At 39.3% G+C, this 23,395-nt stretch overlaps 2 protein-coding genes across 3 annotated transcripts in view; one reads left to right on the forward strand and one right to left on the reverse strand.

The window, feature by feature from the left end:
- Nucleotides 1–15,426, forward strand: part of btaf1 (BTAF1 RNA polymerase II, B-TFIID transcription factor-associated) — a 31,649-nt gene extending 16,223 nt beyond the window's left edge. Inside the window, exons 20-38 of the mRNA XM_044135935.1 lie at nucleotides 538–958; nucleotides 1,654–1,838; nucleotides 1,930–2,086; nucleotides 2,279–2,388; nucleotides 3,485–3,686; nucleotides 4,614–4,762; nucleotides 4,846–4,998; nucleotides 5,551–5,672; nucleotides 6,538–6,705; nucleotides 6,837–6,914; nucleotides 7,756–7,885; nucleotides 7,953–8,094; nucleotides 9,738–9,868; nucleotides 10,554–10,676; nucleotides 11,532–11,684; nucleotides 11,755–11,966; nucleotides 12,833–12,992; nucleotides 13,565–13,735; nucleotides 14,620–15,426. Of these exons, the coding sequence (XP_043991870.1) occupies nucleotides 538–958; nucleotides 1,654–1,838; nucleotides 1,930–2,086; nucleotides 2,279–2,388; nucleotides 3,485–3,686; nucleotides 4,614–4,762; nucleotides 4,846–4,998; nucleotides 5,551–5,672; nucleotides 6,538–6,705; nucleotides 6,837–6,914; nucleotides 7,756–7,885; nucleotides 7,953–8,094; nucleotides 9,738–9,868; nucleotides 10,554–10,676; nucleotides 11,532–11,684; nucleotides 11,755–11,966; nucleotides 12,833–12,992; nucleotides 13,565–13,735; nucleotides 14,620–14,769 (3,117 nt within the window). The 3' untranslated portion in view covers nucleotides 14,770–15,426. The remainder of the gene's footprint in view (nucleotides 1–537; nucleotides 959–1,653; nucleotides 1,839–1,929; nucleotides 2,087–2,278; nucleotides 2,389–3,484; nucleotides 3,687–4,613; nucleotides 4,763–4,845; nucleotides 4,999–5,550; nucleotides 5,673–6,537; nucleotides 6,706–6,836; nucleotides 6,915–7,755; nucleotides 7,886–7,952; nucleotides 8,095–9,737; nucleotides 9,869–10,553; nucleotides 10,677–11,531; nucleotides 11,685–11,754; nucleotides 11,967–12,832; nucleotides 12,993–13,564; nucleotides 13,736–14,619) is intronic.
- A 2,139-nt stretch (nucleotides 15,427–17,565) lies between these two features.
- The window catches only part of cpeb3 (cytoplasmic polyadenylation element binding protein 3), a 49,498-nt gene continuing 43,668 nt past the window's right edge, over nucleotides 17,566–23,395 (reverse strand). For both annotated transcript variants that reach the window (XM_044135936.1, XM_044135938.1), the window contains one exon: nucleotides 17,566–22,829. In XM_044135936.1, the coding sequence (XP_043991871.1) occupies nucleotides 22,602–22,829 (228 nt within the window). In that variant the 3' untranslated portion in view covers nucleotides 17,566–22,601. The remainder of the gene's footprint in view (nucleotides 22,830–23,395) is intronic.

The raw sequence follows: 23,395 nt of genomic DNA on the forward strand, positions 1-23,395 counted from the left end.
GCGCTGCTATAACAAACTCAACTCCTTCACTCTCCAATGGGCTGCTGCTGTAAGGTCGAAGCTCTGCTAACACAGCGAGACAAGACAGGAAAAAAAGCTTTATTTTTATCATCGGCTTAAAATAAATCTGTTTTTAACCTGTCTCTTTAGCTGACAAGTTAAAAACAAAAGTCTTATTCCCACTTAGTTTGTCTATGAGGCCTGGAAATGTCAAATGATGCCACATGCTAGCTATGCTAAAGCTACAAGTTAACGCTGTGACACTGTTGTAGCTATTTCTGTCAAGCTTTCATGCAAATGATTTTTTTTCTTTTTGATGTTTGGTTTTATGCTTTATGGTGTTTTTTAACCAATTTTTCTACAAAACGTTTAAATTTACCATGTATGAAGGTGCTAGCCAAATAAGTTAGCCAAGCAGCTGAGTTAGCTTTGATAATCATGTATCCCATGTACTGTATGTGTTTTTGTGGGCAGAAAATGCTAGATTAATCCAGTTTGTCTCTGTTAAAATAAAACTTCTTCTTTCTCGTTGCCTAGGTTACCACCATCTTCACAGAGACAACGGCAGGTATGAATGTGAAGTCCAAGCAGTGGCAGGCGCTGGAGAGCAAACGACAGCAAGCCCAGTCTACGGTGATGGAGACCAACACGGAATGGCAGCAGCTGCATCTGCGCGTCCACATGTTCACCGCCTGCGCCGCCATCAACCTGGAGCTGCTTCCCGACAAGCTCAACCCTCTGGTGCGGCCGCTCATGGAGACGGTCAAGAAGGAGGAGAACACCCTGATCCAGAGTTACGCCGCTTCGTTCATAGCCAAGCTGCTGCGGCAGTGCGCCGTCCGCTCGCCGTGCCCCAATCCAAAGATTATCAAAAACCTCTGCGCTTCGGCATGCATGGACCCCTCGGCCACGCCCTCGTCCGCTTGTCCCGTTCCCACAGCGCAAGAACAGGCTAAAGGTTTGGAGAGATCATTAACTAGAAAAATCAGAACATTAAAGCTGCAGTAAGGAACTTTTATAAACATGTTTTTACATATTTGTTAAAACTGTCACCATACTGTAACAGTTTAACCCTTTGTCATAATTCCAAATCTCCAATTGGATATCTTTGCTTATTTCAATTGTACAAAGTTCTTAAAATGTGCTGAGTAAATATATTTGTCCATTTTGTCATAACTGGAAGTTTTAATAGCTATCAAGGTATTTTCACAATTTACCGTCTATTAAAAGCGTGCCCCTCAGGTTAATTTGTTAAAAAAACACAAGAAAAATCACAATTTTATTTCCACACATTAAGAGTTTTCTTTAATCTTATTTTCCAGAGTCACACATATCTATATTTAATTTTCTTTATCCGAGTTTTGTATCTTTAATAAATTAATAAAATGAAAACCAAACCTCCGCAAATTTTTATTGCTTCCCTTTCTGTCGCTAACATTTGTGTAATCCAAAATGTGGCACTCAGACTATCTGCTCTTTTCCAAAAGAGCGCAGAAGATTTGTTCTGGCATGCAAAAGATGCATTGATTGGTTATTTCTAGTTAGCACTTGGAGATTGTCAGAGATTAACTGTCTCATCAATATCTTTTTTTTAATAAAAGTTACATACTTCAGCTTTATTATGTGCAGCATTTCTGTGTCTCAATATCTAAGGAGGTGGGCTGGAGAGAGATGGCATGCATCACACAGTCAACAAAACCCAGGGGATCATCACTCTGTACCGCCACCAACGGGCCGCGTTTGCAATTACAAGTAAAAGAGGTCCGACACCGAAGGCGCCGAAAGCCCCGGTGACGGACCTTCCTCCTGGCAGCACAATAAGCTCCGATAGCGATGAGGTAAAGACGGACGCACGTTTTCTCACACGCATCAGCAGCAGATTCTCTGTGAACTGTTTTTTTTTTTTTTTCTTTTCTTTTCTATTTAAAGAGCAAGAAGCAGTTTCTTGTTCAAAGACGAGGAGCGGAGTTTGCCCTAACGACCGTTGCTAAGCACTTCGGTGCGGACCTCAACAGGAGTCTGCCGTACCTCTGGGAGAACACGGTGGGACCGTTGAAGACGGTCGCCAAGGAGAACCTCTGTATCGGTACGTAGGCCGTTTGGCTGTCAACGTAGTTATTGCAATAAACTTAGATACAAGTAATATGTTGGTAATTTCATGATTATACCGGTTCCAGATTTTTTTCTGTTTTGTTTTGTCCAGTTTTCAGCGGTAAACTGTACAGATTGTTTCAGTATTTGTTCTTCTGAACCAGTGTGTGTCCTGTTTGTGTTTTAGACAGGCAGGCCCAGCTGGAGAGAGGCAATGCGGCAGCTCAGGAATTGGTCAACTCTCTGCAGGTTTTGGAAGTCATGGCTGGAGCCATGGCGGGTGAACTTCGACCTTTGGTGAGACTGTGGTTCATTATCTCTCCTGTAGTGTCCTTTGTGATGCTACCAAGCCCCTTCTGCACTTTAACCGTTCCTTCCTCAGTCAGATTCGTCTCTGTTGGCAGGTTCTGTGCGGTTCTTTTCCTTGTTTTGGAACCACTTCAAGAGATTTGATTGGTTGACACCGCAACTAAAAACTGGTTGTGCTAACTCTAACGCTGCAAAAACATAAAATCTGTTTAGTATTTTAAGTCTCACTTCTAGTGCAAATATCTTATTACACTTTTATTTTTTTAATAAGATATAGGAGTTTGTTTTCAGTAAATAATTCCTTAATATTGGTGAAGAAGTACCAGTTCCATTGGCAGATAAGTTAACTTATAGCAAGACAATTTCCCTGTGTTTTTAGTGCAATGATCTGCTAATGGATCAATTATTATTTTTTCCCAATATTAAGGAATTATTTACTTAAAACAACCTCCTATATTTTGCTGATAAGTTGTGTTTAAATTAGTTTAGTCTTAATTCAATTTTACTAAGATATTTGCACTAGTAACTAGACAAAATACTTGTTCCACTAAGAGTATTGGAGCATAAAGTTTTCTCCCCCTTCAAAATAAGAGCATGAATATAAACCATAACTACATAAAAAATGAACAATTGATGTCTAAAACTTTAACTCAGACGTCAGATTTTATTCGATGGAAAATTTACAAAAAAGTCACAAAAATAAATTTAGTGGAAGCTAAGTGTGTTGAATGTTTTCAAAGTTGGAAAAAGCTCCAAATAAGAAATTAGCTCTGTAATTGGCGCGTTAGCAGAAGCGTGCCGACCACCGGAAAGCAGGCTGGATTCATTGATCCAGTGGATTTACATTATGACGGGGAAACCTGCAACACACAAATACACCGAGTGATTTTGGAGATTTTACATTTCTACCCCGTAAGGAAAACACCCTGCCAATGGAGACAACCCGACCAGACCAGAACCAGACATTAACCAGTTAAAGTGAGAACAGGCTTTAGTCAGAACCTGCCTGCCATCCCAGTTACATGCTGCTGTTTTTGACCCAAATATCTCCAACCGTTCACCTCTCCTCTCTTATTCCTCCTAGTTACTGGAACACCTACCTCATTTGTTTACATGCCTGCAGCACCCGTACACAGCGGTGCGGCACATGGCCGCGCGCTGCGTGGGCGTGCTCAGTAAGATAGCCACACTGGAGACCATGAACAGTTTCCTGGAGTCTGTGCTCCACTGGTTGGCTGCCATCGACGACTGCACCAAACAGGAGGGCGCCATCGAAGCGCTGGCTTGTATCCTTCACTGAAATTAAGTCAAAGTTTATCCATCAACCACATTTACAACAACTTCAGCTTTCTAAAGTGATTCACAGCAAATAAAACCTTTCTCATACCAGATTTGGTTTTAATTTTTCCTCAATTCTTTTGACTCCTTTTCTAATAAAGAAATGACAAATTACAGAATATAACTGCTTTTATTCCAGACACAGAATTTTTTGTTTAATGACGAGAATATAGTCATAATATTGGCAGAATATAGACGCAATTTTACCAGATGCATGTCTTAAAATTACGAGAAAAACGTTGAGAAAAACATATCCCTGTCGTAACAAATTAGTTAATAACACGGTCAATTAAAATGAGCTCAATAATTAATTTTTTCTGCTGAAGAATAAAACAAACTTTATTTTGTTTTATTTATTAGGATATTTAAAATGTCTTCCTGTGTTAAATGTTCATTAAAATTTAAAGTTTATTTATATTCATTTATATAATTTGAAAATGGCCTCTAAACAACCATTTTATCGTTTATCTCGTTAACTTCTGGGGCAATTTATTGTCCAGAAAAATTAACCGGGACACACTGTGTCACAATGTTACTCTGGTAATATTATGACTTTACTCTTGTTTTATTTTAACTTTGTTTTGAATAATGAAAAAATCTTTGTCCACATAAATGGAAACTGTAAAACACGCTTGTCAAACAAGATGGCCGCCATGGCGTGCTGACATCACTCTGAGCTATGGAAACCTAAGGACTGGTGAAAAAAATCCAGATTTTTAACAAATAAAACCTTGAAAAAACAAACATTGGATCAATCAATATAATTGGATTTACACCAGTCAGATGTAAAGTCAGCATTTAATCGCAGCGTTGATGTTTGTTTTGGAAATGTTAGCTTCTTCTGCGTGTTTGTTCCCTTAACCAACGCTCTCCAGGTGTGATGGAGCAGCTGGACGTCGACATCGTTCCCTACATCGTGCTGCTGGTGGTTCCCGTTCTGGGCCGCATGAGCGACCCCAGCGACAGTATTCGTTTTATGGCCACTCAGTGCTTCGCTACGTTAATCCGCCTGGTGCCTCTAGAGGTACGTTCTCCCGTTTTATCAGTGTAAATCTTTACTGTTGTTAACAGAACTGAAAACTGTCAAATTACGTCATCAAATCGCAGGCAGGAATACCAGACCCGCCGGCCATGTCGGCCGACTTGATCCAACAGAAAGCGAGGGAGCGTCAGTTTCTGGAGCAGCTGCTGGACGGCAGGAAGTTGGAGAACTATAAGATCCCTGTGCCGATTAAAGCCGAGCTCAGGAAGTATCAGCAGGTGAGCCGTTTGTCAGCCGTCTGAGCAGCAGATGGAAAATGAATTAGTTTATTATGAATAAAGATATAAAATAAAAAGTAGAAACAGGAAAAAAGTGATTTCTTATTCATTTGGATAAGAAATAAAACGGACAGAGAGTTGAGGAGCTTAAACTACAAATGTCATTTTCCAGAATTAGCTTTGTTGTTAGCCTCCTGCACCGTAGGCATGTCCAGCTGGACAGTTATCCTGTTGAAGAAATGTATGGAGCATCATAAAAGTAAAAAAAAAAAGAATCATTTTCTCACTCTTCTACAGTTTTACCTTCCACTGAACTTTCCGTAAATGTTTATGGATATTATATATGGAATCTTGTGTGTGTTTTTTTTTTTTTTATCGAATTCATGTTTTATTTAAAAATAGAAGTTGAATAGAAACTGAATGAGTTCAAAGTTACTTTGTGACCTGAGTTTTACATTTTAGAGATTAACTGAGATTAACTTTTTGTAGATCAGGTTGTTTGGAGATTACGCCTCTCTGATGTTAACACAAACCTGCTGCTGTGTCCTGCAGGACGGCGTGAATTGGCTGGCATTCCTGAACAAATACAAGCTGCACGGTATCCTCTGTGACGATATGGGCCTGGGCAAGACGCTGCAGTCCATCTGCATTCTGGCAGGAGATCAGTACCTCAGGTGCTCAGTTCAGGTTTATTTAATCAAGGACAGCAGAGTTAAACGACGTTACACGATAAAAACAAAGTAACTGTTGCTTCGAACAAGGGTTTTGTTGCAAAACTAGAATTAAAGACTCCCATCACACACACTCTGAATTACTACAACTTCTGCCATCACACAACACAGTTCATAGAGAAGTGGACAGAAAAACATCACTGTATATTGTTATGACGTAAAACACTGAATTACCTTGTTGCTGAAATTTGCTACAGTGCCGTCAGGTTTGTTGTCTCATAGCTATGATGCAGTGTTTGGTGTCTTCCCAGTGAGGCCAGCTGGCGGTGGAAACGCTTTTCTGAATACGAAGGATTATGGGAGCGCAACGCACCGACTCGTGCCGTACCACTTAGTGGAAAAGAGACAGATTTTGTTTTGTTGTGTTTTTTTGTTTCTCCTGCTAGCGCTAAACTAGATCATTTGTTTTGGTTGTATTTACCCAGAATGCCCTGCGTTGAAGTCTGCTTCCTGCTTCTGGAGGGGTCTCTGTTGCGTTTGGCATTCAAACTTATCAGAGTTCACTTCAACCAAACAGAGACAGAGGTTTACAGGCGGACCAGAGTTCGGCTTATTTAGATTTACTGTGCGTTCACACTTCCCCAAATAAACCAAACTAACCAGCAAACCAGAGTTTGATTCAAGACTCAAGCTTACCTGAAGCTTATAAACAAAACATCCAACTCTTGTTTCCATGGCTACAAATTCCCATAAAGGTCTGAGCTTTGTAACGGCTCTGAAATGTAACTTCATTCATTGAGATCTCATCTATGGAAAATGCTTCTTCTGTCTGTTTTTGAAGCTCTGATGCTCACTTTGTGCTTTTCAGGGCTCAGGAATATGCAAAGACCAAGGCAGCAGACTGCAGCCCCCTGCCCTCGCTGGTGGTGTGTCCGCCCACGCTAACGGGCCACTGGGTGGACGAAGTGGCCAAGTTCTGCTCCAAAGAGTTCCTCAACCCGCTGCACTACACCGGGCCTCCCATGGAGCGAATGCGGTGAGCATCCGTCAGCTAGCCACCGGAGCATGACTCAGACTTACCCTGCAGGACTGAGCAAGCAAGGAAAGCGTTTCTATTTTTTCCATGAAGCCGACACTTGGATGACTAACCGAGGCTTTGTGTTTCAGGTTGCAGCATCAAGTGAAAAAACACAACCTTGTAGTCGCTTCTTATGATGTTGTGCGGAACGACATCGACTTTTTTAGGTGAGGATCCTCCGAGTCTCTTCACATTTTACGTAGAGCAGGGGTGTCCAAACTTCTTGCCAAAATTGTATATTCAGATGTAAAAAGAAAAAACTCCTAAAATCAAGCAACCGAAGTTGCTCGATATTTATTGTAGAGCAAAAACTTTAAAGGGATTTTGAAATCTCTTTAAAAATACCTTTAAAATGAATGGAGTAAACTTTACTCAAATTTCTGACAAAAACTCAGATATTTTGTAGAAAAACATTTAAATTTCAAAAAGTCTTTTGTGTACATTAATGTCAAAATTTTATTTCTTTTTCCTCCTCGTAAATCTTTGACTTTTGGAGCTCAGAAATTTCCTTCTTTTTTCTAGAAAATTTCTGAGATTACTCTCAAAATTAGTTTTTTCTACTTCTACTTTAATTTTGCATGTTTGCTGTATTAAAAAGAAATGCATCTAGTTTTCCATTTCTTTTGGGTTTGAGTGAATAAATTTCAGTAATAGGATTTGGGTCACTTTCTATCAAACCGTTTGCTAGATTTAGTCTAGATTAAGAAAAAATAAAAGATGATTTACAGCAAAGTGGGCTTTCCAGGAAACGTGAAGTTTGGTTTAAACTTGGTTATAAAAGGATAAATACTTTGTGTTGTATTTTACATTTTCCTGTGTAAGAAAATTATGTCAATTATTACAAACTAAAAGTCTCCATCTGCATCTAAATTTGTATTGTTTTTGATCTGCAGTTTTGGCCGCAGAAAATAGTCTACGGGCCACAAATGGCCCCGAGCCGCATTTTGGAAACCTCTGTCTTAGAATCATTCCATTATAACAAAATGTCTGTTTTTAACTTTTTAACAGAAATATAAAATTTAATTACTGCATCCTGGATGAGGGTCATGTGATCAAGAATGGGAAAACCAAACTGTCCAAAGCCATCAAGCAGCTAGCGGCTAACTTCAGGGTCATCCTGTCGGGAACGCCCATCCAGGTGAGTCCTCAGAGGAAGCATCGGCTCCCCCTGGTGGATCCACTGAAACCCTCCGCTTCCTCTGCAGAACAACGTCCTGGAGCTCTGGTCGCTCTTCGACTTCCTGATGCCCGGCTTCCTGGGAACAGAACGCCAATTTGCCGCTCGCTACGGGAAACCCATCCTGGCCAGCCGCGACGCCAAGAGCTCATCCAGAGAACAGGAAGCTGGTAAGTCGTGTTCCCAGAATGCAACGGTCCAACGCAGCCTGGAATAATAATTCAGGTTGAGAAAAATGACTGAAGGGTTGGAGAGGAGAAACGTTGTCTAACCCTACCAGGATGCCTTCCTTCCTTCTTTCCTTCCTTCCTTCCTTCTTTCCTTCCCTTCTGATTCCTGTCCTTCCTTCTTTCCTTCTTTCCTTCCTTCCTTCCTTCTTTCCTTCCCTTCTGATTCCTGTCCTTCCTTCTTTCCTTCTTTCCTTCCTTCTTTCCTTCTTTCCTTCCTTCCTTCCTTCCTTCTTTCCTTCCCTTCTGATTCCTGTCCTTCCTTCTTGCTTGCTTTCCTTCATTCCCTTTAGGGCTGTTGTAAATAAATATTTTAATAATCGAGTAATCTATCGATTATTCTTATGATTAATCGAGTAATCGGATAAAAACGATAAATCATTGGTAAATCTAACATAACAGCAGTATTACTATCGCATGTCAACATCAGTCCAGTTTTTCACAATTGAGCTTCCCTAACAATAAAGTTTCTGTAGTTTAGAAAATTAACCTGCAACAATAATAATTCATTTTCTAAGTTAACCTGAAGAAAAGTTATTCAATTTAATAATGAAGATTAAATCAGGCTCACAAATACTAAAAAATGTCTATATTCCAGCGTTTGGTTCATGTATTCATGTTCAGTTTAATAGATGAACTCTCACCTTGCCCAGACATTTATAGCTTTGTGTTCATGTTAGTTCATGTTAGATTTGACACCAGCTACGTGCCGCCATGATGAGCTCCGACACCCATTTGTTGAGACCAGGATGATATGAAATACATTTTCCGGGTCGTCCGAAAAGCTACACTTAGGTTAATCATTTAATGCACAGCTGCCTGCAGTGTTCGGTTTATCCGCTCACCTGTATAAATACACCTGCAGCTCTTCCCTGCTGTTTTCTCTGATCACCAGGCAGCAGCTCCGAGAGGAGAAAAGCTGCCGTACTCCAGGCATCGCGCCAGTCATTTTAAGGATTCTTATTGGTCCCCCAAAAAGCGACAAAAAACCGGACATTATCATAAATCAGTAAAATCCTCCCATGTCGAACTGGAACACGTTATGCTGCCAACTCTTAGCTTTTGTCAATAACTCAGCCGGAAAGTGAGAGCTTCGCCCAGCGCAAGTAATAACCCGGCTGGAACGCGGTGCGATAAATAATAAAACATAATTTAACGAAGCTTCGAGGCAGATGAATTTTCCTCGAGGAATTTTAATAATCAAGGCACTCAAATCACTCAAGGAATCGTTGCAGCCCTAATTCTTTTCCTTTTTTTCCTTCTCTCCTTCTGCCCTTCTTTCCTCTCTCCCTCCCTTACTGCTTGCTTTCCTTCCTTCCTTCATTCTTTCATTCCTTTTTTCCCTCCCCCATTTGCTTCCTTTACTCCCTCATTTCCTTCCTTCCCTACCTCCCTCTTTTCATTGCCTTCTTTCCTTCTGTTTTATGCTTTAGAAACTGAATTTGTTTATAAATAATTGTTTAATGTAGAAATTGTGAAATGTCATCATGAACGTTGTAGGGAAACTCTTACATTTGTCTTTTCAGACTAAAATTGAACTTTATTTTCTCTGTTTTAAACTGCTGATGCGTGTCTCCTCCTGCCAGGCGTCCTCGCCATGGAGGCTCTTCATCGGCAGGTTCTGCCGTTCCTTCTGAGGAGGATGAAGGAGGATGTGCTGCAAGACCTTCCTCCTAAAATAATCCAGGACTATTACTGCACTCTCAGTCCTCTGCAGGTATGTGTGCTCTCTCTGTTAGTTATTAACTTTTAAATACTTAAATTTAGAATCACTTGCAGAAACCCAACACGTTCCCCTACCGTTCTAGATAATAGAAGGAGTTGAAACGTGTAAAACAGCAGCTGGTGTGATTTGGGGACCTCTTCAGGCCAGACTGAAGATTGCATTGAACAGAAAACTGCTTTTTGTCCCATTTGGGACAAAAACTCTCCGATCAGCTGGAAAAACACCTGGGAGTTCAACATGTATTAGTTTTCAGGTTGTTTCCAGCTGGGAAATGAAATTGGCCTGCATATTTTATACATCTTTGATTAAATTAAGTCAGTCCTTAAAACCCGACTGGCTGCTTGCTTTCCTTCTCTTCTTCCTTCCTTCTGTCTTTCTGTTCTTCCTTCCAACTAACCTTCTTTCTTTCTTGATTTCCTTCTTTCCTTTCTTTGCCTTCCTTCCTTCTGTCCTTTCTTCCTTCCTTCATTCCTTCCTTTTTTTACAGGAGTTAGGATTGAAGGATGCATTCAGATGTCCGGCTGTTCTTAACAGACTAACATTTGGATTTGTTTTCAGTCGTTTTCTCTGAATTTCTTCATCCTGTTGCCTTCAAAATGCTCAACATGCAAAATGTCGGTTTTACATTTTTGTTCTCTTCTTATCTGATCTGTTAAAACCCTGAATGCTCTCTCAGGTTCAGCTCTACGAAGACTTTGCAAAGTCTCGAGCCAAAGCCAGTGTGGAGGACAGCATCTCTGCAGCCTCCAGTGAGGAAGAGGAGAAACCCAAGCTAAAGGCTACGGGTCACGTCTTCCAGGTACCGAGACTTTTTGATGCAAACTTCAGTTTTTTTATCGCAATAGACATGTGATCAATATCAATAGCAAAAATAACGTTTTTATAGAACTTTATAATTTCACTGGAGTCTGATCCAGAGCCGCATGGCATTCTGGGGGATGTAGGCAGAGGAAATGTTGAAGAAGTTCACCGAACTGAATGTAGACCTGAACTTTAAAGCATTTTTGTATGCGAGAATGGTCTAGTCGAAGTCCAGATTTAAATTTAGAGTTTGAACTTTAACTTTCAAGTCTTGCATCGTCAGACGCTCTTTGACTGATCCTGTCCATTTTTTTTCTTGCAAAGATTTTCATGCTTTTCAGATCATTACTCTACAAAAATTGTCATTTTCCTTTAAGTTTGGGAATTAATCGTATTTATCATTTATCTTAATTTATTGTCATAATAATTTTGATTTATTGGTGTCACAATAAATTCCAGTTAATGTTTGAAACTTCAAAACTGTCCGTATTGTTGGGATTATTAGATTTACTATTTCATCCAATGAAAGTATCAATGAATTTGTCAATATGTGACTGGTGACACAAATCAACTATTTTTGTGACAGGAATCCTGAAGAAGTGGGAATATTTTTCAAGTGCAATGCTTGTGTTTGTCTTCTGTGACTACAGTTGCTCTCATGCAGCCATACAGTTACCTAAAAAATAAGCAATAATTGGTTACCTTCACGTTTATCGTTCCACAAAATATTGCAGTAAAACTTTAAGTCCAAATCGCCCTCCATTATTTTCCTTCTGCTCCAGATTTGAGTTGGCTGCTGCATTGTGTTGCTTTCTGTTGTGACCGCGCTGTAACCCAACTTCCTGTCCTTCAGGCGCTGCAGTACCTGCGGAAGCTCTGCAACCATCCAAACCTGGTTCTGACGCCGCAGCATCCGGAGTACAAACGCATCACGGATCAGCTGGCGTGTCAGAACTCCAACCTGCGCGACATTCAGCACGCGCCGAAGCTCTCTGCTCTCAAACAGGTAGAGTCCCGAGGCGCCGTTGCGTGTTTTTTTTACGTTTGTGCGGTTCTGACGTGCTCTCGCTCTCCAGCTGCTACTGGATTGCGGTCTTGGCGGCGGCGGAGGAGCGGAAGGCGGGACGGAGGCGGTGGTGGCGCAGCATCGCGTTCTCATCTTCTGTCAGCTGAAGAGCATGCTGGACATCGTGGAGCACGACCTGCTGAAGCCCAAACTGCCCACCGTCACCTACCTACGGCTGGACGGCAGCGTGCCGGCCGGCCACCGCCACTCCATCGTCTCCAGGTACGCCACCTGCGTCAAACATGAGGCTCTGGGGCCAAATCCGGATCGCAGCAGCTTTTTATCAATCAGTACCTCCAGTTTTTCACAATTCTGCAAAAAATCCAAACAAAGCCAACACATTTTCTTGTACAGATGCGAGTTTATTGTAAATTTTGCATAAACATTGTCAAAAATCATGTTTAAGTGATTCCACCTCCCCTCCTGCAGGTGACGGTATTTCTTACTTTTACAACACTGCTGCCTCAGCATTACTTGCGTCAAGTTACAGTGATCAAAGTGGCGAGTAACAAAAAGTCACCTTTAACATCATACAGAAATGTAAATATTTATAAGTTGGCACCAGAAAATTTGATTTTCATTGCAAAAAATTAGGGGCTGTTTCATAATCTTGATATGACCCAAAATTAAAATGAGTTGCATTACATCAATTAGTTCCTTTAGTCTCTCAATTCTGAAAAACATGGATTTTAGTGCATTAATCCACAACTATTTATTTAAAATAACTGTTTATAAAATCATTGGGTTTAGTGATGCCAACTTCCACCTGCAGGTGGCAGTATTTCTTACTTTTACAACTCTGCTGCCTCTGCATTACTTGAAGTCAAGTTACAGTCTATGATCGATGTGGTGAGTAACAAAAAAATCAAGTTTAACATAATACAGAAATGTAAATATTTCTAAATTTGCACCAGAAGATCTGTGTATCTGATTACAAAAACAATCGCAAACTTTAAGAAGATGCAAGATCTTAATATAACCCAAAATGAAAAGAGTTTGACCCGCCTGAGGTAGAAGAACAAACCCTCAGTTTGTTGATGAGATTATAACCAAGGCTGATCATCATCATCATCTTTTTTGTTCCTCAGGTTTAACAACGATCCCTCCATTGATGTGCTGCTGCTCACCACCCATGTCGGTGGTCTGGGTTTGAACCTCACCGGCGCAGACACTGTGGTGTTTGTGGAGCACGACTGGAACCCCATGAGAGACCTGCAGGCCATGGACCGCGCCCATAGAATAGGACAGGTACTGCTGCGGGACGCTTTATGACCTCTCATAGGAAATCAGGAAGGGGAGAGACGTGACGTTCGTACTTCCATTTCGGTTTCTGCTGCTTCTAAAAACCTCCTAAGCTCTTTAAAAAAAGCACCCAGCTGTTTTTTTTAACAATAAGTTAATGTTGTCTAGCAACAAAAGCTGAGCCCCAGTATGTTTGGTCAGCTGGTTTTACCGCTGTAGGTACTGCACAATGGCTGCTGGAAAAGTCAAGTGTTACTATCCAGAGCCTCTTGCTAAAGTCTTGTTGGTTGTGCAGGAGGCTCCACTTCTGCTTTTCACAGTTGTATGGTTGTATAATTTCATGTTTGCAGACAATTTTACGTGCGAGTGTAAATGTTGAGTCAGGAGGTGTGGCCAGCAGCAGCTTATTTGGATTTAAAGTGACAAGATGCCCTAAACAGCTAAAATCCCATCATCTAAGATTGATTTTTGTGCAGAAAATGTAAAGAACAAGTTTTGTCTTGTCCATTGACCTGTCCTAGCCTGTTGAAGGAAGCATGAAGGCTCCCCTTCTACATCCTGTCGTCTGTGTTGTGCAGAAACGGGTGGTGAACGTTTACCGGCTGATTACGCGAGGCACGCTAGAGGAGAAGATCATGGGACTGCAGAAATTCAAGATGAGCATCGCCAACACCGTCATCAACCAGGAGAACACCAGCCTGCAGAGTATGGGAACAGACCAGCTGCTCAACCTCTTCACTCTGGACAAGGTGACTGGAGATGGAAACACATTTGCTGAATTGGTTCTGATGTGACTTAGTGAATCACAGTCCAAACCTCCGGCGCAGAGGTGAGGACTGTCAGGCCAGAGGGGCTGGTCGCTCCAGACTGGGATGGGAATGGTAGAACACTGCCACCCACTGGTGGTGGTGGTCTGTGCCTTACCAGAGGCATGAAGATCTAAGATCTTTAGTCCAACCCTCTAGGTTGGAGGAGATGACTCCATATTTCTGAGATGTATAGTCCTCTACTTTGTTATTTACAGCCGTGCTGAAATAAACATAAAGTAGCATCAACAGCTGAAGAAATGGAGTTGATTTGTTCCACAAGAGTAGTAAGTTAGACACGTCTCTGCAGATCCCGCATATTCTGGACATGAACTATTTAGACTTTCATCTTTATATTGACACTGCAGAGCTCTGTGTGCAAAAACAAGACGGTTTCTTTCCCCAGTTTCTCTCTGGTGAACTCCAAGGAGTCAGACTGTCCAGATTAATACAATTTTGTTTGTACTAATTCATCCTTGTCTTGATTTTACTTTACTAGAGTGAAGTTATGACACATTGCTACTTTTAGGGAACCTTTCTGGATACTCTTCCTGTTTTGAGGGACCTCACTGCATGAAGAACAAACATTTTAACTCAACTGTAGGCATGAGTTTGTCAATAGTAAGACTTCTGACACATCTCTGCAGATCCCGCATATTCTGGACATGAACTGTTTAGACTTTCACCTTCTGATTGACGCTGCAGAGCTCTGTTTGCAAAAACAAGACAGTTTCTTTCCCCAGTTTGTTTCTCTGAGTGTCCAGATGAATATTGTCTAGATATTTGGACTAATTCATCCTTTTGGTTTTGATTCTGGATTATTTCAGGACGACAAGAGTGACAAAGGAGAGCAGTCGTCATCGACCTCAGGAAAGGCGTCCATAAAGTCTGTGTTGGACGGCCTCGGGGAGCTGTGGGACCAGCAGCAGTACGACTCGGAGTACAACCTGGACAGCTTCATGAACTCGTTGCACTAGCACTGTTAGGACTCCGTTCAGTCATCTACAGGCCAAGCAGGACCTGGCCAGGAGGGGAAAATGGTAAAAATGGATCAGGGTTACAGTAGAAGTCAAACACAACCAGATCAGGAACTGTTTGTACATTTTAATGCTCTTAATTTGAAAGGTCTGGAATTGCAGAGCTGCTCCAAGACTCAGTCCTCTTTCAGAACTTTTTTTTTTTACGTTGACAGTAAGTAAACCCGACCGTCACAGACCAGTAAACCAGAGCAAGCGACAAACATCTCCAGTGTTGAATTGCGTCGTCGCCAGTGGGTGCTGCTCTCACCTTTCAAGCACATGTATAATAATTGTAGCTCTAATTTATATCTGCGGCAGCAGGAGCTCGCTCTTTTCGCACTTCACCTTCCAGAGGATATTCAGTGTTAACTGCTTCTGCAACATGTCACAAAGTCTTAAACTGAACCCTGCCTGTCAGCACTTCTCTGACCCACACGGTTTGGATCACAAAGGGAACCCAGGTGGCTGTAACGAGCCGCGGCGTCAAGCCCAGACTGATACCTGAAAACTTGGCCCAAAGTGTTTTAAAAAGGAACTGTAGACTTGTACATATTTCTCTAACTGCTGCTTTTTCTTTATGATAGTGGAATTGTAATAAATTCTGCAAACCTTGAATGTCGCCCTTTTTTTCTGTTTGTGAAAGCCATGTCAAACTCGAGGCCTGTGGGCCAAATCCGGCCCGCCGGGAGTTTTCATGTGGAGATTACAGTTGTGCTTAAATATTATTTTACTAATCAAGTCAGAAGGTTTATTGGTGCCAAATTACATCAAGGTGAAACGATGTTTAATTTCAAGTGGTTTTCATCAAATGCAGAGAACTTTCCTCCTTCAGCTCCTTCAGACTAGCCAACAGCAATTAGCAAACACCTGCTGGAACTGTGCATCTCCTGAACTCATTATACAAGCTGCTTCTTATTGAAACACTCTATAAAAATGCTCTTGAAGGGTTAATAGAGGAGCCATGTTGTGATGACTTCGTGAAGGGGGAGCTTCAGAAATGACAAGCGTTCTTAAAGAGACAGAGGCCCAATTTTAAATCAGGAAGTAACAGTCATGTTACATATATGTACATATACATATAGCATTTTTAAAAGTAATGTTCTAAAATAGCCTAAGTTTCTGGAACATAACACCGCCCCTTTAAAAGAAGTTTATCAATACTCCATCACCATCCCTTTAAAGATGTTCTTTATTTTAACCTGGTCTAAAATGAAAAGCATTCACTCTATTGTTCACATTTATCTTGATTATATCTAAATATTTTGGCACCTATCTTCTTATAATATTTTATGCTATTGCAACTGTTAAAATATTTGTGTTTTTTTTTTTTTTATAAATCACAATTTAAGTTTAATGGATTTTTTTTCCAGGTTTTCAATAATTTAATTCTTCAGCTGCCACAGTGCACCCTCTTGACATTTATTCAACTTTCATGAACAAAACTCTGCTATTCGTACAAATTTCAGTCTACAGAAGTACTTGATGACCCAAAACGTAGCCACGACTTTCTACTTTGAGGAAATATAAGCAGCATTGTCTAGATTGCAGTGTCGCACATTTGAGGACATGATCGTATCAGTGAAATTTGTACTGGAAGTGAACATAACAACCAAAATAATAGAAAATAGATTAATTTATTAAGCTTTAAGCAATGCAAAAGACGCTCCAGGTGTAATTTTTGTGGCTAAATTCTGTCTTAATGTATTTATAATGATTAGTTATAGCGTGAGGTCTTTTAAATTTGAAAAACTAGATGTAAAGTAATTTTTTTCCCAGTTTTAAAGTTTTTTGTAGACTTATTTTCCTTTTATTCCCTCCAGTTTTGGACGCTATCCAGCCGGAAATAAATATATATTTTAACTTTTGTACAACTACGATACAAAAGCAGATGAGGTTGATTAGCAGAGCTAGCCAACAACTGATGACATCATCCAGGACAGTGGTTCTCAAAGATTGTCTGGACTCCCCTATGGATTACAATAAAAGACCCCCAAAAAAGAAAAGAAAAAAAAATCAACTGGGCACACACATCGTTCAACCAGATATAAACCTTTACACATATTTTGTTTTCAAACTCCATTGATGTTTTTCACACTTCAGGTTGCAACAAAACACAACTTTATTACAGTGAAACCCTTTTGTGTAGTTTGTTTATTTGTTTATTATTCATCCATACCGCTCCCGTGCCCCCTCTACCCCTGCAATGGCACTGCGCCCCCTCTAGAGGGCGCGCTCCACACTACGGGCACCACTGATCCAGGACATGACACTATAGAAATATAATCTGTGCTGCCCAGATAACTAGCTGTTAGCATATCATGATAGTCATGAATCGCACAGCAACAATCTTCAGTCAGAGGCTTTTCAGATTTGTTGCAGGACTGACTGCTACTGGAGTTCCTTCCTTCTAGCATCACAATCGACTTTTTGAAGACATTTGGATATTAGTAACTGCATTTAATTTCACTTTGGCATAAAGTATTTGTTGAATTATGCTGCGTTAAATAATGAACATTGACTATAAACAGTTGTACAAATATATTTTCTAGGATTTGCAGTTAAATACAGCAAACTACAAACTGATGCGGTTAAAAAACAGATGGGTTTAAAGATGTAAAATTATTCTTTGAATTTATATTTTTTCTTTAACATTTAAGGAATCTGATTAAATAATTAAATATTTTAGTTTTTGTAATATTAGCAACAGTTTTTATTAATACTTCAGTATTGTTTTATTAAATTACAGCACAAATATTTTCCTTTCTGCCAGTTTTCCTTTATTGCCCGTTCATTTGTTTACATTATAAACCACTAATACATCACCAACCACCAATCTCTTCCTTTGAGTAGTTTTTTTTTTTTTTTTACTTGTAGATCATTTTCACACTAATGTAAGCAACATCAGCAAGTTAACACATAAAGCTCAGCATTTCAAGAAACAAGACAGTCTAGTAACAATAATACAAAGGGATTTTTCAGCTTCCAAAAAAAATTAAGAATTAGCATCATAAAATTTATTCATCCAAAGTAAAAATACAAAATAATATTAATGACATGACCAGATATGAAGTCTGTAAAGAAACAAAATATATGAAATAAAAAAAATTGTAAATATGTTTGAATTCCTTTTTTTCTGCAAAACTTTAAAAGAAAAAAGAAAAAAATCAGTACAAAGGCTACATTTCTACTGGAAGGTATTAGCAGGTAGAGAAGGTAAATACACAGTAGAAAATGATTTTAGTGGATCACAACGCTTGCAATGAAAATAATTTCGCAATAAGATTATATACCTCTTTTTCTGGTTTTCTTCTTTTCTACAAACGGTACAAACAGAGTATTGCACATTACGACAAAGAATCAAGGTTTTAGCCTTAAAAATGAGGAAGGGGGCGGGGCTAATTCAAGTCTCGCGTGAACAGAAAGGCCACCAGTCAAATTGATGCACCTTGGGGGCTTTCAATCAAGCTACAGGTGAAAACATTAGTGTCTGTTTAGTGTTAAAAATAACATTCTTCTCTTTTTCTGTGTCCAGTGACTTTCAGAAGTCTTTTTTTCTCCCAACTACGTCAGGACAGCAAATCAATTCTTCTTTTTTTATTATTTTTTATTCTCTTTTTATTAATTTTTTTTTACAAAACAAAAAGAAAAAAAAACGGGAGCACCTACCCTTAGGAAACATAAAAAACTTATTTAAAAAAAATAAAATAACAGAAGATCTCTTTCACAACTCTGGTCAGCATAGATGATTGGTTTTAAATATAAAAAAGGTGGGAAATCAGCTTTAATTTCTTCTTAGAGCACCTGATATTTGAGCTTTCTGCTCTCTCAACCAATTAAACCAGTGGGACTCCTGCTTCTAAACCAGTAAAGTAGATCCTATCACTATGAACATTATTATATTAGTTATAAAGCTTTAGCTCCTTCATTGACTCTCTTTAAAAAAAATAAATTCTTAAAATAAAAACATAAAAAAATCATCTCTCTTGAAGAATTAAATTAATATATATTTGTCCATCTGAATAAACTTAGAAAATATGTTTCTCTCCTAATATATGTCAAAACTGAGGTATTGCAAATTATTTTTCATCAGTCTTTTCCAAAAAAAAAAAAAAATTAAAAGACAAAACAAAAAAAATAACTGCCGACTGTTGCAAACTGTTTTCAGATACAAAGCATAGTGCACAACAAATACAGGAAAAATAATAAAAACATAAAAAATAATAGAAAACTGGGTAAAGGGGGCAAAGAAATGTGTGAAAAAATAAAAACTCTCCCCAGAATTCACTCGTTATCATTCGTCAGGAATAATATCTCTTCTGATCAGGTCGATTTAGTTTTTCTTAAACAGAAACAAAAAAATGTCCGTCCAAAAGAGCAGGAAAATCAACAGTTTACGACTGAAAACAGTTACACACACACACACAGTTACGTTTCCGTCACCATCATAGTTTCTTTTTCAGCTTTTATTAGAACCCAAAAATATATAATGTCCACCTTTATTTTATTTTATTTATCTAGCAGGTCCGATACTTCAAGCTTTACAGGAGACAAAAAAAGATAAAAAATTAAAAATCTGGTGATTGCGTCATCTTCATCTTCCCCATTTTTAAAAATATATATATATCAGAATGTGTAAGGGCTCAGTTAATCAATCTCAGATTTCCAGTAGCTTTATGGGGTTTTTCTGCTTATTCACTCTCCAAAATAAAAATAATAAGAAACAAATGAGCTCTTTGGTTGCGTTGTGACGTAAAAACGTTTCTGTCAAGAGTTGGATCGAACAATAAAGTTTTGCGTGTGTGAACAATATAGTTTTATGTGTTCGTTTTTTTTTTTTTAACCCTGCTCACATTATCGTCTTCTCTTCAGATCAGATTCGAGGTTTTCGGCCTGAAAACCTTCCGTCCCAGGTGTGTGTTCCGTGTGTATCCAGACGTGAATCAGTGAGAACATTTTTCATTTATAAAACCGACGGATATACGTGTGCATATGCTAGCTAGTTTATGAAGTTTCACAGGACTTCTATGTCGGACACTGACGACAGTTAAAGCGAATCACAGTTCTAGGCAGATCTAACTACGTACAGTATAAAAATAAAAAAAATTGCACAATTATAATCAACAATCACCGCAAATAAAGTACTTCACCTATTACAGGTTTTAATTGTAGTCCTACACTTCATTTGTGAGTAATATTAGTTTTAAAACCGTCGTCGTCCTGATCTGCTCGCGCGGCGTTGCTATGGTTACCTGTTTTCGTCCAGTTTGAACGTACAGCGCCGTGCGAAAAGTATTCACACCACTTTAACGTTTTAAAAATATTTTCCTCGCATCAAAATCACAAATTTTAATGTATTTTAATGGGATTTTTTGTGTGATTGCTCAACAGAAAGAAAGGTTTAGAACAAAATTTGCCATCTTTACTTCGATCGCCCTGAATAAAATCCAATGTTACCTAAATGTTAGCATCCAACTGTTTGTAATTTTATTTCAGGCCTCAAATGTTGTTGTTGTTTTTTAGAAAATATTACAAAAAAACACAAACAAACAAAGAAAAAAAAAACAGCAAGAAAAACTGTTAAAAGAAAGAAACAAAAAGTCCAGTTTGCAGTTTTCCAAATTATTTGGGACATGTCAAACCAGAGCACCGACTTCAGCTTATTTGCTAAGACCAAAGATTAACTTTTTTTGGCCTACCAGCTAAACTTTATTGGAGGAAAACCAATATTGCACAGTTTCCAGCGTGAAACATGGTGGTGGCAGCATCACGCTTTGAACAAACTTCACAGAAAACTTTGAAGACGCTGCAAAAGTTTGAAACTTGAGCAGCAAATATGCTTTGATCCTATAGATCAAAGCATATTTGTTAAGATGGTCTAGTCAAAGTTCAGACCTAAATCCTACAGAAAACTGTGGAAAGACTTTTAAAAAATTTATATTAACATTGGTATTCGCCGATATTAATCACGTTTTTAAACATATTGGTGTCGGCCCAATAAATAAAACAAAGTCGATATTTATTTTTATCTTATTGACTTTTGGTTTTGGAAAAAAATGTTTTAAAGGTGTCAAAACTGTAGAGAAATATTTATGATATACCATGTATAATATTGGTAAATATTGGTTATTGGACGTAAATGCAATATCAATATTGATATCGCTATCGATCCAAATTTTTTATTGGTGCAGTGTAAGTGTTCAATCTAAATGTGAAAATCTGAGCGACATATTAAAAAAAAGTGGCACACTGCAACACCACCAAATCTTACCAAGTATTTTTGCTCCAGTTTGTAGTGAAAATATCTTATTACTTTTGAAATAAGAAAAAAAATATAACTTACAAGTAACTTTCCATACAAGATGTAGATGCTTGTTTAAAGTAAACAATTCCTTAATATTAGTGAATAAATGCCAGTTCTATTGGCAGATTATTTGACTAACAGGGTAGGCCCTGTTACCTAGCAACGCCAGTCAAGCCAGCCCGTTACCTAGCAACCCAGTTCTAGTTCCACTGGCAGATTGTTTCGCTTTTAACATGGGAAAAATGTTTTGTTGTGACAAAAAGTCCAACATTCCTCATCAATATTAATGTATATTTAATTAAAACAAGATCCTATTGCAAGTAATTTTTTTCTTATTTTAACTAAGACCAAAAATACTTGGTAAGATTTTCTTGTTTTGCAGTAACTGTGGAGAAACATTCAGATATCTGAGGGCCGGAATATATTCTATTGTTCCCCTATTGAGATTTTTAATTTGCAAATTTCCTCCACTACATAAATTACTTTCCATTGCTCAAATTTTATAAAATCCCAGTAAAACACCATCAAGTTTTCAGTGATCTGATGCGTGAATCCTTCAGCAGGGTGCAACACGACTTGCAGTGCGTTGTGCAAAACATGGCCAGAATCAAAATAAAAACAAAAACCTGCAGACATGATACTGAAAAAGGGTTTTGCATGCAGCAGCCAGACTAGAACATGCAGTTAGGGGCGACCCCTGACCTCAAAACGTCGGCCATCGTTGCCTGAGACAACTTGTCGTCCTGAAACGCCGGCTGCTTCTGAATTCCTCGCTGGGAAAATAAAATAAAGTACTTGTGATGTCTGTTCATACCATGGGATTTAGCAGCAAAGCTCCCGCAGCAGTTACATTTACATTACACTAAAAAAAATTATGTTGTTATAAAAATAAAGACCTAGATATCGAACGCAAACTAATCTGATTGTGAGGTATTAACATTTACAGAGAATATATCAGTTGCTTTCAGAGCTGGTAATTGTTGCTACATCTGATGCTGCCTAACTTCTGCATTTATTCAATTAGCCTTTGGTAGTTTTTAAATTTATTTATTCTTTATGTTTTTAACTAGGGGCGACGTAACTACAACTGTTTCAAAGTAAGTGCATGCTCCTTTTGCATAAAATTTAAACCATCTATTTAACGTCTAGGTAAGTACAAAACAAAACAAAAAAAATAGAACTATGTGTATTTTTAAACACGTGAGCGGTCCCGAGGGGGGACATACCGAACCATCCTGTGTGTGTGTACGTGTGTATGTGTGTGCTTTATAGTGAGACTTTGTGCCAAAGTGCAAATTGTTAGCCGGTGGAGTTTTTTCCTTCCACAAAGCTTTGACAACGAGTTCAGAACCGAGAATCTGATCCGTTTTGCGTTTTTTTTCTCCACGTCAGGTGGAGCTGGCGGGAGCCGTTTTCATTTCTCCTCCTTCATCGGGGTTGAGGATAGTGCAGATCCGTGATCCCCGCTGACCCCGCTGGCCCGCCGCCCTCAGCTCCAGCGGAAGGAGACGTGTCGAGGGCGGTCGCCGCCCTCCTTCACCAGCGGCTTGTGGAACTCGCGGCCGGCCCGGGAGTGGATGCTGGCCCAGCAGAACTCACAGTAGTACTGCAGGCAGGTGACGTTGGCACAAAAAAACGGAGCGAACTTGCCGCCGCAGCGCGCGCCCTGGCACTCGTCACACATCTGGTCGTCCAGGACATACGGCTTCACCTCCACCTGTAGGGAGAGACGCAGAGAGGTCGTCAAGAGTTCAACAAATCCTGGCAAAAATCAACAAAAAAATACAAATTATGAACACTATTACTGCAAAAATACAAAGTCTTATCAAGTAATTTTGGTCGAGTTTCTATCTTAGTGTATTTGAAATCAGAGAAAAGTAACTTTTCAGCAAGATATAAGAGCTCGTTTTGATAGCAGGATAAAATTACTCACATAAACAAGGAAAATACACATTTTCAGTCAATTATGAGCAATTATTGATTTAAAACAAGCTCCTATTTCTTGCTGAAAAGCTACTTTTCAGTTACTTTTGTCTTATTTCAAGTGAACCTATTTATCTGCATTAGAATCCAGACCAAAATCATGTAATCAGATGTTGTGTTTTTGCAGTTTTCTCCATTAATTGCTGTTATTGTGCATGACTTGTGTTCATAATAAAGCCCTTGCTGCCCCCGACTGAAGATAAACGATGTTAGCTGAGGTGGGCTGAGCCCGGCTGGACCGGGCTGGCCCGCCCTCCTGGCTGACACCCAGTCTGTCTCGGTCTCAATCGGCCGGTGCGC

The sequence above is a fragment of the Gambusia affinis genome, linkage group LG13, assembly GCF_019740435.1.
Source record: "Gambusia affinis linkage group LG13, SWU_Gaff_1.0, whole genome shotgun sequence".
In the NCBI taxonomy this organism is placed as follows: Eukaryota; Metazoa; Chordata; class Actinopteri; order Cyprinodontiformes; family Poeciliidae; genus Gambusia; species Gambusia affinis.